This window comes from Doryrhamphus excisus, chromosome 2 (genome assembly GCF_030265055.1).
Source record: "Doryrhamphus excisus isolate RoL2022-K1 chromosome 2, RoL_Dexc_1.0, whole genome shotgun sequence".
NCBI classification, from domain to species: Eukaryota; Metazoa; Chordata; class Actinopteri; order Syngnathiformes; family Syngnathidae; genus Doryrhamphus; species Doryrhamphus excisus.
Window position 1 is genome coordinate 3604668 of NC_080467.1, and position 17805 is coordinate 3622472.

General features: G+C 42.1%; 2 protein-coding genes and 1 long non-coding RNA gene across 7 annotated transcripts; 1 reads left to right on the forward strand and 2 right to left on the reverse strand.

Moving 5' to 3' along the window:
- Positions 1-638: 638 nt before the first annotated feature.
- LOC131110530 (uncharacterized) lies at positions 639-2023 on the forward strand. Of its 4 annotated transcripts, none has more exons than XR_009120907.1 (4): positions 639-680; positions 948-1249; positions 1368-1509; positions 1674-2023. It is a non-coding gene; the product is annotated as an uncharacterized LOC131110530 (long non-coding RNA). The 4 variants fall into 4 exon arrangements; XR_009120905.1 differs by having other exon boundaries at positions 948-1035; positions 1164-1249; positions 1368-2023; XR_009120906.1 differs by having other exon boundaries at positions 948-1035; positions 1169-1249; positions 1368-2023.
- cdc5l (CDC5 cell division cycle 5-like (S. pombe)) lies at positions 1887-9544 on the reverse strand. Its single transcript, XM_058063565.1, has 19 exons — positions 9320-9544; positions 7825-7928; positions 7570-7731; positions 7367-7494; positions 7130-7229; positions 6898-7024; positions 5936-6027; positions 5713-5857; positions 5436-5627; positions 4105-4253; positions 3845-4016; positions 3606-3770; positions 3221-3301; positions 2896-3147; positions 2728-2835; positions 2569-2658; positions 2357-2488; positions 2174-2254; positions 1887-2090 (listed from the first exon to the last, which is right to left on the reverse strand). The coding sequence occupies exons 1-19, from the start codon at positions 9362-9364 to the stop codon at positions 1977-1979; spliced, it is 2439 nt and encodes an 812-aa protein (XP_057919548.1). The 5' UTR covers positions 9365-9544; the 3' UTR covers positions 1887-1976.
- A 1193-nt stretch (positions 9545-10737) lies between these two features.
- Positions 10738-17592, reverse strand: napba (N-ethylmaleimide-sensitive factor attachment protein, beta a). Of its 2 annotated transcripts, XM_058063635.1 has the most exons (10): positions 17341-17592; positions 15472-15551; positions 15173-15289; positions 15034-15080; positions 13315-13392; positions 13198-13253; positions 13039-13123; positions 12818-12922; positions 11585-11653; positions 10738-11473 (listed from the first exon to the last, which is right to left on the reverse strand). In XM_058063635.1, exons 1-10 carry the CDS (start codon positions 17436-17438, stop codon positions 11321-11323), a joined length of 888 nt encoding a protein of 295 aa, XP_057919618.1. In that variant the 5' UTR covers positions 17439-17592; the 3' UTR covers positions 10738-11320. The 2 variants fall into 2 exon arrangements, with proteins under 2 accessions (XP_057919618.1, XP_057919622.1); XM_058063639.1 differs by lacking the exons at positions 15034-15080; positions 15472-15551; positions 17341-17592 and having other exon boundaries at positions 15173-15280.
- Positions 17593-17805: the final 213 nt, after the last annotated feature.

Here is a 17805-nt window from a genome sequence, read left to right on the forward strand (position 1 = left end):
AAATAAAGAAAAAAAGCAAAGTTTAGTCAATGGCTTCATTGAGTTAGAGTACAGTGGAAGTGGATTTGTGTGTCCTGCTGAAGGTGAACCTTCTCCCGTGTGTTACTGTAAAGTGTGTGCAGCATGTAGTTTATTGAGGGGAAGTGAGATGTGTGTCACCGTGCACTGATTGCATGTCATAGTGAATTAGCCTCTGTGTGGCATCCGGCTGGCACCCACCGCAACCTGCCCTCTGCCCACCACACCACATATGTGGCCAAGATTAGACTTAATAACCAGCACTGCCAATCATGCTTTAATCACAATAAGTCTGCATTTATGGGGAGCTGCGAGGTCACAGGCATCTGGGCATTTCAAAAGCCAATCTGGAGGAGGTAATAAGGCCGGTTTGCATGAGTGTGTGTGTACCAAGTGTACTCACATTGGTGCTGTGTGGCAGCTGCTCCTGTGGACCGCAGAGACTTGACAGAAAGAATTCATAAAAATTCATAAAACAATGCAGGACACCACCTAGTGGTTCCCAAATTTTTTTTGCAGCGCCCCCTTTTGGAGATAAAATTATTTTCAGCCGAAAATTAATCATGGGCAACATCCAAAAAAAGTGCACTTCCCCTTTAAGGACATTTTTTAGACTCCACGACGGAAGAAGTTAGCAATGATGAATATTTTTGCATCAGTAGGTAAGTAAACGTTTAAATAGATTAACTAATGACTTGGATTCTGTTTACACATAACAAATATTACCTTTTGGTGTGACATTTAAGACTAATAAACTGTATGGTAGCTGTGCTCACCCAAAAGCTTTTGCTACTGTTAGCTAGTTTTCAGTTAGCTAATGGTTTAGCTGTTCCTGTGTTTAGCATAATAAAACCACTGTCTTTTGGTCACTTGTTTGTGAAATAAGAATAGTTATAGTTCCCTTTTGGTCTTTTGTATTAATTTGCCAGATTTACCTGTTTTGAGAGGCACTTTGGTGGCAAACCCATCGGTCCACGGCGACTGCAGAGACGGATCCAGAGTGATTGCGGGGTTTAGGTGACACGGTCAGGCATGCTGTTTTACTGTAATGAGTAAAAATATGTATTTTTTTCCAGTTTTGGTGTATGTGGGAACTTATATGGAAATAATTGTTAGAGCTAATCAATGTGTTCATTCACCGTAAGCAAAGGAAGAGCCACCTGTAGATGCAAAGCTGCAATACTCGTGTTGGCCACCGGATGGCAGCAGCAGTGAGGAGCCGCTTGAGACGGTGCTTACTCGTACTATGATACAATCGTTACAGACGGATCAAAGCTGACACATGACGTTATGATTTGATGTTTGAGTATGAATAATATATATGTTATTTGTTTTTGCTTTATTTGTAGAGGTGAAGCCTCATGAAGCTTTGAGTCTTGCCTTCAAATTGGGAGCTTTGGTACTTCAGTGAAGCATTAGCGACATCTGGTGGAGGAAAGAAGTCAACGCAGTGCAAGCGGCACAACACCGGAAGTGCCTGGAGGCAAGTCTGTGGGTGGAGTATATTAAAAGAGAGCATTTTCGAAGCGTAAAATCCAAACAAATACAGCTGAATAGGTGCAAATTCTGCAAGAACTAGAAAGCTTTCCGTTCGGGATATCCCTATCAAGATTTCGATAACATGACATGACAAAATATGAACAAAACTCTTTCAGATATTTTGATTCGTCATGACTTACAAGTCGGCCGCACGATGAGGGAGTGGTTAACTTGTTGGTCACACAGTCAGCAGATGGGGAAGACCTGGGTTGGAATCTGTGTGGACTTCACATGTTCTGCCCGCGAGTGCGTGGTTTTCTCACCTGGATATCTTCCTCCATGAAGATGCAGCCTCACGTCCACTCACTGAGAGTTACTTCTTACAACAGTTTGCATTGATCAAATAAACTTTATTGATCTCCATGACAAAAACACAATCTATTTGATGTTGCCTCCACGTATCTGAAATGATGGCCAACTCAGTACTTCTGAGCGCTGCTAGCCAGGGCATCTCTCTCCATGACTATTTCACCATATCGCTGCTGGAGTTCTCGTTCTCGCTCCATCTGACGCTCCACATCTTCCCGCAAGGCCTAAAAAAAAAAAAAAAAAAAAAAAAGACATGAGATGGAAACGACTTCCTCTTCGAGCAATCCTGTGCAGCTGAGCGACTGACCTCAAGTCTTCTGGGAATTGCAGTATCTTCTTGCTTCTTCAGCTGACTGAAGGTCTGCAGCTCTGTGGCTGCCTGCTCCACCTAGTGGACAAAACAAGTACAACATGATTGAGTCAGTCTTTAATATTCTTTCACTATAATAAAATAAATGTTATACAAGTCGGAAGTGAGAGCAAAGCTTACCTGTTCCCACAGTTCATTGTGCTGCTTCAGGAGACCCAGCGCTCTGGACTGAAAGCCCCCCAGCAGGATTTTGAGTTTCTTCTCCAGTTTGGCAGCTTTTCGAGCCTCCGCTGTCATGTGGCCGCGGTTCACCTGTAGACGACAAGACACGCACCAAGTCACAACGGTGAGCTGCGATGCTAATAACGTGCGTCGGTCTTGTGTTGTATTACGTCTAGTTTCTTCTCCAAGCTCTCGATACGGTCCTTCTTGGATGCCAGGTTGGCTCGGGTGTATCGGTTCTGCCCGGGCAGGTACAACACCTGCAGAAGACAACACAATGTCTTTCATTTTGTACGCTGGCGCCCTAACTTGTGTGTGGTGATGCTCACCTGGCCGTAGCATTCCTCCCACACCTGACAGTAAGCCTCCATGCTGAGGTCACCATGACCCATGCCCGCCTTCACCACCTCCATCTCTGCTGCCAGTATGGCCTTGGCCTGTCAACACCTCACACATTTAGAACACATTTTTCCAGCTTTTTCATTTTAAAGCGTCACCTTTTCCATGTCCTCGGTGCTGACAGGCTGGTAATTGTGAGCATCCAGATAAGCGATGTGCAGGGCGTTGTTGGATGCGGAGGCGGGGCCTCTGGTCTTGCCTCGCTGCGGTTGGCTGACAGCGTTGGCAGACGGGTGGTGCAGACAATCAAAGTGCATCATGGTAATCATTTCCTGTTTGATGAGTTCCTCCGCAACCTGCAGGTCGGACAGCGGCTCCATGGAGGAGGGCCGGAGGACGGACTCGTTCACCTGTGCACACATGGTGGGTCAATGGATGGGCTCCTTAACAGTGTGTGTGTGTGTGTGTGTGTGTGTGTGTTACCTCAGTAGGTCGAGGGAGGCTCCTCTGTACAGCAGTGTGTCGCAGCTTCAACTCCTTCTCCCTCTCGGCATCTCGCTGGGCCTGGAAAGCAAACATGATCAAAACTTTCAAATAGGACATTTACTCTTTTCGTTATGGTGAAAGTAATTTTTTCCACAACATAGGATTCCTTAAATGGTATATTAAAGCCCATGTGACATTAAATAACACCCCTATAGTCTCCTTTACACTCCAATTACCCAATATAGTACACATAAGAGAAAATAAGACTTGTTTACCACTTTCTAATTACAATTTAACATGATCAGAGCTCTCTAAAATTAAGTAACACCCCTACAGTCACCTTTACACTACAATTACCCGATATAGTAGTATAATATAGTACCTGCTTGCGTGACTCTACGTCGGCCGCGTCCTCAACAAAGCCGACCTCCATCTCCGTCTCCTCCAGTTCCTTCTCTGCATTTTCAGGCAGGACGATCTCAAAGTCGTTTTTGGGCACAGGAAGTGACATCAGGCCTTGTCTCAGCTGCTGCAGGCTCTCTCGTTGCTATGGTTAGTAAACAAAGTCAGTTGCTATGCCTCGTGTGCACAAGCCGCCAACGAATGTGCACGTTTGCTCACCACTTGCTTGGCGTATGACGGGTCTGCCAGCTGCTCCTCGCTGTTGATGTTCAGTTTGTCCCTCAGTGGTGTGCGTCCCGGGGTCAAACTGGGGGTCGCCCCTCCTCGTGGGGTCATTGCTCCGCCTGCTTGAGGGGTCATGCCCTCTGAACCTTGAGCAGGCCCAGGAGTTCTGCAGGTGATGAGAGTCGAACATGCACATTAAGTATGCGACATGTTTGTGCGTCTTGTGCTGTGAAGGTGCATGTGCAGCAGGTTACCTGAAGGGGGTGCTCAGCACTGTGTTGGGCGTTTGGACCTGTTGGCGTTGAGGTGTCACACCACTGAAGTCGCTCTCATGCAAGGGTGTGTTGAGGCCGCCCTTCAGGGGTGTGTCGATGTTGGTCAGAGCCATCAGATTCTGGGCTTCCTGGAAAATAAAGAGTAAGCGTGTAGGTAAGTATACATGATTTCTCCATTTTTTTAGGTTTTAATGGTGCCAGACAGAAATAAAAGACTTGATTCAATCATACATTCCTGCATGAAATGCAGTCCTAAATTAGAGTCTGGCTCTCTCTATCTTTTTTTTTTTTTGCTTTTTTATAGTGCTTTGCTGTAATATTCTGCATTATACGTTGGTAGTGTATTGTCTGTTTTACCCACCTATTGTGTTGCTGTGTGTAGTTCTTTTGACACCAGGAGTAAGAATGGTGTGTGACGTGGTGACGCCTGCGATTCGTAACTAATATGGTATGTCTCACAGCAGAGCGCTCACAGAAACGGGAAGTAGTCCCAGCGACGCTATACGAGATTGTGCCTTTCTCATGACTGTCTCAACCTCAGTTTACTTGGAGGCCACTGGAGCTAGGGTTTGGGCGAGACTGGGCCGCATCAGGTTTTCCAAAAAAAACCCGCATTTATTAAAAACAGAAAAATGAATAAACTTTGCTTTGGTTTCGATTTTCTACAAGAAAAGCTCTGATAAAATATTCCTTTTTTTATTTACAACATATTGCGCAACTGCAGGATCTTGAGACACATGCTAACTCGCAAACTAGAGAGCGAGCGACCTAAACGGTAGCCTTCAAGTTATTTCCTTTAAACTTAAATAGCCAAAAACTTACCACTTCCACATGGATAGGGAGGATAACTATTAACAGTTATTTAACCTTTAACATGAACATGAATCAAACGTAATAATTTTTTCTGGGTACATGATACCATACAGCATCCATATTAAACTTGCGCGGGCCGCACTAACATTAAACTTTCATATCAAGGCGGGGGCCTCAAACTAGTGTCCTGCGGGCCACATTTGGCCCGGGGGCCGTGTGTGAGACCCCTGGTCTAAACCCAGCTGACGTTCCCTATTAGCGGGTGAACAAGCCAACGCAAGGGTAGGGGATTGGGGGTCATATTTGAGCTGTGTAAAATAATAGGTATGACAGATTTAACAATCCGTGACACAAGTTGTTGCAGCTCAGGAGGGACACTAAAGACATCACCACTTCGTGTGCATTAAAGCTGGACCACACATTATTAAAAAGAATAAATGCATATAAATTCTCCTAGCCAAACCCTTCCCCAACCCCCGATCTAATCAATGGCTTACCTGCAGTATCCTGTCCTGGGCAGCAGGGGTGCGAGGCGTGCGCAGGCCCGTTGTCATGGTGTTGGTGATGCTGTATTCGGACAGGAGGGTTGAGGAAGCGGAGTTTGCGCTTTCGCTCTCCTCTGCGGCTTGGCGTGCGACCTCGCTGGCGACACCCATCTTCACCACTTCTTCTAGCTCAGCATCGCTGATCTGCCAGGAGAGTTGAGGCATCAGTGAGAGCAAATGAAACCATCGGCATCGTGAAAAAGTCGTTCCGTGTTTCTGCATGGGTTACCTGTGGCGCGGGAAGGACCAGTTTGGACCGCTTCTTGGTGAACTCGGCCACGCCGCTGGTCTGCAGGATGGCGGAGGGCAGGTCGCTTTCTTTCTTCTTCTTGATCTTCTGCTTGTCCTTCTTGCGATCCCTCTCCTCACGTTCGCTGCAAAAAAAGAGACAACATGGTGAGCAGAGCGAGAGGCCGGCGGGGCTGACTTTGCGACTCTGTGTGACGACTGACTTGCGCAGTTCCCCGTCCAAGTGTTGTTGTCTCAGACGCTTGAAGTTTGGTTGCAGAGGGTCGTACTGCTCCATGCTGGTGTCGTAAAAGCCCTGGAAGGAAATGCATGTCAGTATATACAGTATGTAAATATGGCAGTGTGTATGAATGCATGCACAGTGGCATGAAAATGCACCCCTGCCAATTTTCCTTAATAAATCATTGGTTATTGGGATCAGCCATTTCAGTCAAATATATCGTATCGCAGATAGATGAGAATGGAAATGAAGTTTAGACGATTTACAGTAAGTGTGCAATTATTTAAACAAAAGTAGGCATGTGCATAAATTTGGGCACCCTTGATTTCAATACCTTTAACATTAATTATTGGAACAACGTTTTTTGGAGGCTTTCATTTCAATGCAGACCTACCAACATGTACAAATTTAAAGTACTCAACATGCAATTTGACTTTTGAATATGCTTGTATGCTCTCCATTGTGTTACATTTTCCTGTTTTCATTTTTAAGTTCAGTCTGTACAGTAGAGATAAATTAATAAATATCACTTTCTCTAGTATTTCAAATCGACGGGGGGCACACAAAAAAAATTCTGTCCCTTAAGAGGGGCGTGACAGAAAATAATTGAGAAGCTACAAAAGCTAGGTCAGAGATTTCAGCTGTCAGGTTCCGCTCTGAGGAACATAGTGAAGAAATGGAAGACCACAGGCACAGTTCTAGTTAAGGAAAATCTTAGATCGTTGTGCGGAAGAATATTATTATATTATAGAAGAAATTATTCACCTGCCTACTTTTGTTTCAAAAATTATGGCACACTTTGTGTAAATCCTATATCCTTCATTTCACTTCTCATCTATCACTGTGTTGTATGTATGTACATTGTCAGTGCTCTATAGAAATTGTGTTTGAACTATAACAATAAAGCTAACAGTGTGATAAATATTAATAATAAAGGAGAATTACTGGAGCAGGTTTCTTTTCAAATGGTATTTCAGCATTGTAGTCCACGCCTCTCTTCTTCTTCCTCTTCTTGGAAAGGCCGATTCCGGCCGCTCTCAGCTCTCTGCGCTTCTGCAGCGCCGCCAAACGCCTGCACAAGAAAGTAAGACATCGAGCCTGGATCCATGCCTCAGTGGTACAGTGGCGTGAATGTCGGCAAATGACAGAAAAATACGGATATGAAAAAGAATGTGACCTGGCTTCCTCCAGCTGTTTCTCTCTGGCCTTCCTCTTCGCCTTCTTGCCCTGTGTGTTGGCCAGTCGAGCTCTGGCTTCAGACAGCATCTCCAACTCGTCTACACACGTAATTTATTTAAACTTAAAAACACAAGAAACCACTGCAAGAACCAGCAAACCGAACCAAAATGACTTGCTGGATCATCAGCAGTTAAGAAAAACCTTTTTCTACAAACGAAAGAAAAACAACAACAACCTTCATCCATGTCCACGGGGTCGGGCCTGGCAGGTTTAGTCTCAGGATTCGGGTCAATCTCCCCCGGTTTTAACTTCCTGGGGTCCTCTCCCACTTCCTCCTCGTTGTCTCGTTGAGCCGCCTTGTCCCTAACAAGACAAACAACACAAAGATTAAAGCTTGCTGGTTTGCTGGTGTTGCGGAGTGCCGGTCCATCAACATACAGGAGATATTCATAGTGCTCCAAGCACTGGGCTGCAGTGCGTCCGATGATGGGCGCGATGGTTCTCCACTGTGTGGGCATCAACTTGGCCAGATGAAGCAGCTTCTCCTCCTCCTCTCTGGACCACTCCGTCTTCTTGATGCTGGGGTCCAGCCACTCGTACCTGCAAGAAGACACCAAGACAACAGCAGAATGTAAACATAAACAAAATACTCAAAAGATGAGAGAAGAAGTGTCGGGAGCAACAAAAACGCACCATCGGGCTTTGCACTGTTTGGCAGACTTGCGGTGGAGCAAAGAGGCGATTCGGGACCATTGGTTTTTCCCATATTTCATCACCGCTGCTTTGAGGATTTCATCCTGGAATACCAACATCAGATCATTTATATTTCTCATGAGTTACCTTTTGTGATGTCAAAAACAGCAGGCAAGAAATGCCATCCCATTTCCTGTTTCATTAGCCGTGATGCACACTAAACTTTTAGCAACATCTAACAATGTACAGGGTGATTGAAAAGTAGCTCTCCATTTTGAAATACTTAGACTGAAGTCATACTTTGTAATATTTTGTCTATGTTTGTGTGAATGGTCCATGCTGTATGGCAATTACATCTAAACTCTATTAATTTAATCTATGACCAAGAAATTATGTCTTCTGATTTTTTCATTTTTGTGATGCAAATCAAATGTATTGTGTTTTTGAACGCATATTGTTTTTGAGAGGCCAAAATCTTGACTTAACAGTCCCCAGCAACGAGCCGGAACTACTTTCCCTAGCACCAAAATCGGACCAGAACTTGGCTCAGTCGCTGTTGACGGACTTCCCTGCTCATGGGAGTACTATACTTGTTTACCATGGTGAAGTTAGTCTTTCACTTTGGCCACTGGATATATGGCTCCCTAGCAACAGTGATAGTGCTTGTTGCTATGTAGGTCCCACACATACTAGGGAGAGTCAATAAATTACTTTAAAAACACTTAATCATTTGTGAAGGTGTACTCCTTTATAAAGAGTATTGTAAATTATTTTGCTAATGTTCAATGTTTTGGTATTACTACAAAATACTATTATTCATATTATAAAAAAACAAAACAAAACATGGAGACAGACATAGCATCCAAGAGCTTTGGTTAGCGGCCTCATTTCAACAATCCAAACTTTTTATGACCCTCGCTTAAATTGAACGCAACATGGAGTATTTCCGAGCTCAAAAAATATTTCGGAGCATTCAATTTTAATGAAATTCCGTCATCAGGTAGATTTTAAAGATAATTCATATTCCATATGGCCTTTATCCTCTTCCATAGCCCCGGTCCATGATATTGAACTTAATTTTCCAAACACTAACTTGACTTGATGTGGTCCAACACAATATAAATCCGATACGAAATTGAAAACAACGTAATCTACCCAAGAAATATGTATATCAATGAAAATATACCCGAGATTATAGGACAAAAATGTTTTTTTAATGACGTCCGCGCGGACTCCACTGCAGCGCGCGCACGCTCGTTCAGATTTTGTCATCCCTAAAATATGGGGTTTGTAACATTGCTACATATAACAAATATCCCCGATATTCATTGCTAAATGTGCCCACATAAACCAATAATAATATTATAAGAGATTACTTTCATTAACTTTTCACCAATATTCTTGCTAAGTGATCCATGTAGGTATATACTGTATGTATTTACGACTAGCAGTTAGCATCAAGTTAACCAAGCTAGGCATGGAAGTAAGCACGTACCTCCGTGTTGCGCCAAACGCCTCCTTTTATCATGATACGCGGCATCTTGGCGGCCTTTCTTGTTCCTTTCTTCGACGCGAATACAAACCCAGAAAATGAAGAAAACAAGAAGATGCAGCGATGTAAGACGAAAAAACTACCGCACAGGACCGTGTGACCTGCCGAAGCCTGAAGCTTCTTCCTTTTCTTCTTCTTCTTCTTGTATTTTATTGGCGGTTGGCAAGCACCTTATGTTGTTCATTACCGCCACCTTCTGGTAAGGAGTGTGGACGCTAAAAAAAGTCCATCCATCGGGGAGCAGTGGGGCTTGTCTGTCAAAAGAATGCCCGGGCCAGTGGCCCTATGATAGGCTATAGAGACCCAGTAGTCACACCCATGCATTCCAGACCCCGCCCCTCGTCCAATCACGTTGAGGATGATGTCCAATCATTGTGCGATTAAAAGACAAACAAGCAAAACAAAGCGAAAATGGAAAAAAAAGAAAAAGGCGGTGCACATGAAAATAAAAAAAGCTACTTAACATCGAGAGACGTCTTGAATTAACCTTTTTAGAAGAGCAGTGGGGCTTGTCTGTCAAAAGAATGCCCGGGCCAGTGGCCCTATGATAGGCTACAGAGACCCAGTAGTCCCACCCATGCATTCCAGACCCCGCCCCTCGTCCAATCACCTTGAGGACGATGACCAATCATTGTGCGATTAAAAGACAAACAAGCAAAACAAAGCGAAAATGGAAAAAAAAGAAAAAGGCGGTGCACATGAAAATAAAAAAAGCTACTTAACATCGAGAGACGTCTTGAATTAACCTTTTTAGAAGAGCAGTGGGGCTTGTCTGTCAAAAGAATGCCCGGGCCAGTGGCCCTATGATAGGCTACAGAGACCCAGTAGTCCCACCCATGCATTCCAGACCCCGCCCCTCGTCCAATCACCTTGAGGACGATGACCAATCATTGTGCGATTAAAAGACAAACAAGCAAAACAAAGCGAAAATGAAAAAAAAAAGAAAAAGGCGGTGCACATGAAAATAAAAAAAGCTACTTAACATCGAGAGACGTCTTGAATTAACCTTTTTAGAAGAGCAGTGGGGCTTGTCTGTCAAAAGAATGCCTGGGCCAGTGGCCCTATGATAGGCTATAGAGGCCCAGTAGTCCCACCCATGCATTCCAGATCCCGCCCCTCGTCCAATCACGTTGAAGATGATGACCAATCATTGTGAGATAAAAGGGAAACAAACAAAACAAGGCGAAAACGGAAAAACAATAAATTATAAATTAAAAATTAAATTAAAATTGAGAAAACTAATCAAATGATGATAAAAAACAGAAGCCTGTATGTTTCCTCAAATATTGTTTTCATAGATTCATATTTTCAATGAATATATTGTAGTATAATACTAAAGTGATTGGCTGAGAAGACAGTAGTTTTGCATGACAGGGTATTTATTATTTCAAGGTACGTTTTTATCAGTTGCACACAAACAATACCAAAGTACGGGTGTGTTTTTGCACACATTAGCATGACAACACAGAATACAACAACATCAACATGAGCACAGACATGCACAAACGAGGCCCGAGACGGTCGCTTGAAGGCGAGCTGCACACACTCACGCCGGCTCGATGCAGCCAACCCAAAGTGGTGGTGGAGGAAGGTGATGAGAGCTAAAACATTAAGACCAAGCGTGACACCGAGCACCAGAATAACCAATAAATAGTTTCCGTATGGACAATAAATACATATTCCTTACAATCTGTTCACTTTTCCATCAAATTATTTAACACACATACGTACACTCGTTCGTTCATACTGGTGTGGATGAAAGTTACAATACTGTCAGCAGGAACACACTGGGTGCTCTAAAGGTGGTGCTTAGCTTGTTGGGGGTGATGGGGAGGGGGGCGGGGGTCACATGCAGACTGATATGTACAAGTTTAACCTCCATCAGTCTTGTCTTTTACCCCAAAATACCTTCCACCCTCCCTCCCGTGGACCCTCCCTCCTACTCTATTTCAGGTCACCGGCGTCTCCTTGGATGGTCTTCTTGATGCGGAGCAGCATGGTGGTGAGCCACTGGTCCAGGCGGGACACCGAGTCAAACTCCTTGACGGCCTCGGTGAACGCCTCGCTGTTCTGCTCCTCGTGGGCCTCCAGAAGTTTCTGTGCCAAGAAGATCCAGTGAGATTATTTCGACGTTGGCAAATAAAACTCAACAGGATTGTTGTTTTTTTTTTAGGATGCTATAAATGACCTGTTGACTTTGACATTTACCTTTAACAGTTTCAGCTCTCTTGAGTCTGAGAACGCAGGAAACATCTCCTCGTACTTCTCAATGGCCAACTAAACACACACACACACACACACACATCTGTTGTTAGAGCATAAAAAAGCTGTCTAATACCTTCTAAATACACATTAACATTATTAGAGCCCTGTAGACATAAAATAACACCCCTATGGCCATTTCATTTAAACATAATCTTTGTTTGCCTGCTTCATTCACACTAATTAGACTCCCGCAAGGACTGCATAGTATTTATAGTCATAAAAATACCCACTAGTTACACAATGCACCATGTCCATTTAAGAAATAAAACGCTTGATTATCTAAATAAAATTTTATTATAATAAATAATCTAAAAAAAATTGATTTCATTATTTAGTGCAAAGTTTAATTTTAAAAAATATGTTTTTTTCCGAATAATTGTTTAATTGACAAACATTTCACTAGAATACTCGATTACTAAAATATTACATAGCTGCAGCTCTAGTCTTGTTCTTTAGTACTAGCCTCGAGATTTATAGATATATTTATATTATAATATATTTATATTATAGTATTTATATTTATATTATATATTTATCATTTATTTGTAATTTATATACATATATTTATAATTTATATATTTATATTATAAATATATATTTATATTTCTAGATTTATTCTAGTGTTTTATATATATATAATATATTTATAATGTATTTATAATTTATATATTTATATTTATATTTATATTTATTTGTAATTTATATACATATATTTATAATTTATATATTTATATTATAAATATATATTTATATTTCTAGATTTATTCTACAGTGTTTTATATATATATAATATATTTATAATGTATTTATAATTTATATATTTATAATTTATATTTATATTTATATTTATATTTATATTTATATTTATATTTATATTTATATTTATATTTATATTTATATTTATATTTATATTTATATTTATATTTATATTTATATTTATATTTATATTTATATTTATATTTATATTTATATTTATATTTATATTTATATTTATATTTATATATACCACTCCCAAACGAAACAGGTTGAAATGATGATAAAAGCCGGCGAAGGCTAGCTTGACGCTAGTGGGGCTAGCTTAGTTTAGCATGCTAGTGTGGTTACAAACGCAACCATGAGCATCTTCGCCGCTTTAATGTAAGGAGTTAGAATGTGAAGTAGGAGTTAGAGTGTGACCTTGGCATTGAGCTCGTCCACGATGAAGTGACACAACGAAGCCTTGAAGAAGTACTCCTTAGCGTTGTACTTCAACAGAGGATTGTCCATGGTGCTCATAGCGACCTGACACACATAAAACACACAACGTCAACTCATATTCTCGGAAATCAAACACATTTCCACCAATGCACCGCGTTCTTCACTTTGTATCACTAAACTCGGAGGTTCTAGTCAAGTACCTGCTCGTAGATCTCGATGGCTTTCTGGTACTGCTCCAACTGAGCGCTGTAATGCCCCACCTTCAGGAGACACTTATTGGCCGAGCTGAAAGGCAGACAGAGGACTCAAACCTGCAAACCTCGTTCCAGTGTGTCTGGCTCCACGGCACCGAATTGTACCTGTTTGATTCCTCTCCTTTGTAGTAGTCTGCCGCCTGCTCGTAGTGTGCGATGGCCTGATGGTTAAAAAGTACATGAAATACATGAACATGAACATGAAGTACATCAACATGATACCTTCTCGATGTCCACCAGCTCTGACTCGTAAACTTCCGCGATGGTGATGTGGTGCTTGGCCGCGATGGTGAAGCGACCCTGCAGAGGAGAAACACCACCAGACCTTCACATCACGTAGGCGATATTCAACCGCAGATGTTCTCCTTGATTTAGCGGTACAGAAAAATTCCCAAAGTTTCCAATTTTAGCTCCTTCAATCTATCGCAGCTTTCAAGACGGCATTGATTCGGTTTTAGGATGAACCACTTCACTGATTCAGCCCTTGCTAAAGTGACAAATGATCTTCTTGTATCCATGGATGGTGTCACCTCAACATTGTTATTACTTGATACCCTCCATCACTCCATCCTACTGGAAAGCCTTCAAACGCATACTTGTGTTACTGGTCTGGCTTAGATCTGATCTCAGGGATCCGACGCGTCGTATAGTTTATGAGAATACTGTGGTGTCACTTGCGGAGTTCCACAAGGATCCGTGCTTAGCCCCCTTCTGTTTAATATTTTAGATTTTCAGAGGTTGCTGCTGTTTGGAACTTGACCGGACAGAATTGGAAATCATCTGAGGTGGTCCAGCTCTTAGGGAGGGCCCCGCTTTGGCTGATGATCATCCCAAGACCCGCAGCTGACCAATTCCAATGGAACTGGACTATGATGCTACTTGAATTTTCTTTGTATATACTTCATTGTGTCATACTGTATGTTGCCCACTCGACATCCATTGCAGCCTGGTCATCGTGGAAGGGGGATTACTTCCATCTGTGGACCCCAAATGGGTTTTGAGTTTTTCCTTGCCCGGATGGGGGTTCGGATCTATCAGGTCTATCGTCCGTTGTTGTCTACTGTTGCCTGTTTGTTTCATATATTAATTTATTGGAGAATGACCAGCCAGTAATTTGCAATTTCATTGAATAATAATAATAATAATAATAATAATAATAATAATAATAATAATAATAATAATAATAATAATAATAATAATAATAAAAACAAAAATATAATAAAAAGACAATCTTGGGGAAAAATAATTGCTCTTTACACACACAAAAACCCGTACTGACTGATAAAATAATAAATAAAATAATAACAATAATAATAATAATGATAATAATAAATAATAAAAACAAAATATAATAAAAAGACCATTTTGGGGAAAAATAATTGCTCTTTACACACACAAAAACACGTACTGACTGATGAAATAATAAATAAAATAATAATAATAATAATAATAATAATAATAATAATAATAACAACAACAACAACAACAATAATAATAATAATAAATAATAATAATAAATAATAAAAACAAAATATAATAAAAAGATAATTTTGGGGGAAAATAATTGCTCTTTAAACACACAAAAACCCGTACTGACTGATAAAATAATAAATAAAATAATAATAATAATAATAATAATGAGAATAATAAATAATAAAAACAAAATATAATAAAAAGACAATTTTGGGGAAAAATAATTGCTCTTTACACACACAAAAACCCGTACTGACTGATGAAATAATAAATAAAATAACAACAACAACAACAATAATAATAATAATAATAATAAATAATAAAAACAAAATATAATAAAAAGAGAATTTTGGGGGAAAATAATTGTTCTTTACACACACAAAAACCCGTACTGACATACCAAAGTAGAGACAATACCATACCGTGGGGTACCTGTCACATGGTACGACTGCAAGGGGCGGGGCTTACCATATCAGTGTAGATATCGATGGCCTGATTTAGACAGTTGATGGCCTCTGGAGGGAGACAAACACTGCATGTTTCCACGGGGGAACTACTATATCTGGCAAGAAGAAGCAGTCAAGAAGAACAATGAAGATGTTCTCACCCTGTGGGTCGGCCTTCTTGTAAGCGTTGCCCGCATCCACGAAGCTGGTGGCAGAGTCCAGTTTGTTCTGAAGCTGCATGTGGAGCCGGGCCGCCTGGCAGAACGCATTGCCAGCAGCTACACATAATAATAAGATCACACATAATAATAATTGATCTATTCAAATACATTAAATGATGGAGGATCAATTATATATATATATATATATATATTAATTATAGATCAATTATACATCTTCTGACTTAGGTGCCCATCCCCAAAGTGTGTGTGTGTGTGTGTGTGTGTGTGTAGGCTCCAACCGCTCCAGTTCTTGGCCATCTTGAACATGTTGGCTGCTCTGGCGTACATCTCACAGGCGTCCTCCACTTTGTGGTTTCCACTGTAACACAGAACATGTCCTTCATGGCTTCGTCATATTTTGGAGTTGACACAAACATCATCTGGGCGGCACGGTGGTTGAGTGGTTAGCGCGCTGACCTCACAGCTAGGAGACCAGGGTTCAATTCCACCCTCGGCCATCTCTGTGTGGAGTTTGCATGTTCTCCCCGTGCATGTGTGGGTTTTCTCCGGGTACTCCGGTTTCCTCCCACATTCCAAAAACATGCTAGGTTAATTAGCGACTCCAAATTGTCCATAGGTATGAATGTGAGTGTGAATGGTTGTTTGTCTAAATGTGCCCTGTGATTGGCTGGTGACCAGTCCAGGGTGTACCCCGCCTCTCGCCCGAAGACAGCTGGGATAGGCTCCAGCACCCCCCGCAACCCTCGTGAGGAAAAAGCGGTAGAAAATGAATGAATGAACAAACATCATCTTTTCGCATAAAAAAGTAGGTTGCAGCAAAAAAAAAAAAAAAACAGATGTGACCCATTTTGGATTGTCGTTCAGTTTTGAGGACACGCCATCTATTTACAGATCAACTCATCACACTCTCTTGACAACATATTAACATACTGCAATATTAATATTAATAATTTTGTATACTGGGCAGCACGGCGGTCGAGTGGTTAGCGCGCAGACCTACCAGCTTGGAGACCAGGGTTCAATTCCACCCTCGGCCATCTCTGTGTGGAGTTCTTGCATGTTCTCCCCGTGCATGCGTGGGTTTTCTCCGGGTACTCCGGTTTCCTCCCACATTCCAAAAACATGCTAGGTTAATTAGCGACTCCAAATTGTCCATAGGTATGAATGTGAGTGTGAATGGTTGTTTGTCTATATGTGCCCTGTGATTGGCTGGAAGACCAGTCCAAGAAGACCAGACTCGCCTGAAGACAGCTGGGATAGGCTCCAGCACCCCCGCGACCCTCGTGAGGAAAAAGCGGTAAGAGAGGCGGGGTACACATGGGGGACACAATTTGGAGTCGCTAATTAACCTAGCATGTTTTTGGAATGTGGGAGGAAACCGGAGTACCCGGAGAAGCACCGGGAGAACATGGAATTGAACCCTGGTCTCCTAGCCGCGAGGTCTGTGTGCTAACCACTCGATCACCGTGCAGCCGTAATATTGTATAATTGTTACAATTAGCGGCCATTATGCTGATAGATTTACATGACAAGTCATAATTTATAGAAAATGACATAGTTAATATAAGGAGAGCTTGTAACCGTGCTTGTTGATGAGGTCTCACTCGTACATGGATATCAACATCGACAGATTTGATCCAAAGTCAAACGTGGCACCTCTCCTTAGAGAAAACCACATGGTTGGATCATCATCTGATTTCCCCAAATAGTATATCCTGTCGCATATTTTGCAGCGTGGCACCAGATATATGATGATGCTCATTAGCCCCGCCCCCTTTGCGTGAAAGCAAAACGTCCTGCGAGTGAGCCTCTCCCCGGGCCTCCCTGCGTCTCCAGGCCGGCCTCACATCCACTCCCACCCCCGTACGGATGGGAGTGTGTGATGGTTTGGATGGTGTCAAGTGTTTGCTGGTCAGTAAGGTCACCACGTCACCGCTAGAGGATGATCACGTGATCGTATTACATTGACGACTGTGGAAAATGATCAAAGATCGTTAAATGGTTAATGATTACAATGTCATCGTCGTGACAGACGCTCACTTGACACGTTTATCAAGCGCTAGGGTGTATAAATAGATACTTATGTTCGACGACCCCCCTCCCTTCCCCCCCACAACAATAACACACACATTCGCGCGGTAATTTACCCGAACATTCCACCCAGGAACGATCCAGACGCTTTGACCTTCTTGTCTGCTTCAGCCATCAGCTGCATGGCCTCCTTCTCTTTGCCGGAGTTATCCATGGCGGCCTGGCTGGTGTGCTGCTGCTGCTGAAGAAGGCGACGGCAGGAAGACAGGCCGATGGTCGATGTTCCGCAGTGGATGCCAAGGATGGAGGGGGGGAGACGTGCCCAACGGTGCTGAGGCTGACACAAGCTAGCAGTCTTCCTCTACGGTACCAATGACAGAAGCGACTCACTGTCGGCACCTGCTGGACACAAAGTGAAAAAACACTAATTATTACGACTCTCTGCTCCATAATATATTTACTCAACTGAAGACAATACTAAGTTATATATGTGTATGTGTGTTTAACAAAGTGAATAATATTGTAAATACTTAAAATGTTAATGTTATAATTAAACAAATGTATATTTTCAAGTAATACCT

Coding starts and splice junctions, on each gene's coding strand:
- cdc5l (XM_058063565.1), bottom strand. CDS start 9,364: ATGCCGCGTATCATGATAAAAGGAGGCGTTTGGCGCAACACGGAG. Junction 5,628..5,712: donor TGGTCCTTCCCGCGCCACAG/GTAACCCATGCA, acceptor CTCTCCTGGCAG/ATCAGCGATGCTGAGCTAGA. Junction 3,148..3,220: donor GCCTCCCTCGACCTACTGAG/GTAACACACACA, acceptor ATGTGTGCACAG/GTGAACGAGTCCGTCCTCCG.
- napba (XM_058063635.1), bottom strand. CDS start 17,438: ATGGATAACTCCGGCAAAGAGAAGGAGGCCATGCAGCTGATGGCTGAA. Junction 13,254..13,314: donor AGCTGGTGGACATCGAGAAG/GTATCATGTTGA, acceptor TTTAACCATCAG/GCCATCGCACACTACGAGCA. Junction 12,923..13,038: donor CCATCGAGATCTACGAGCAG/GTACTTGACTAG, acceptor TATGTGTGTCAG/GTCGCTATGAGCACCATGGA.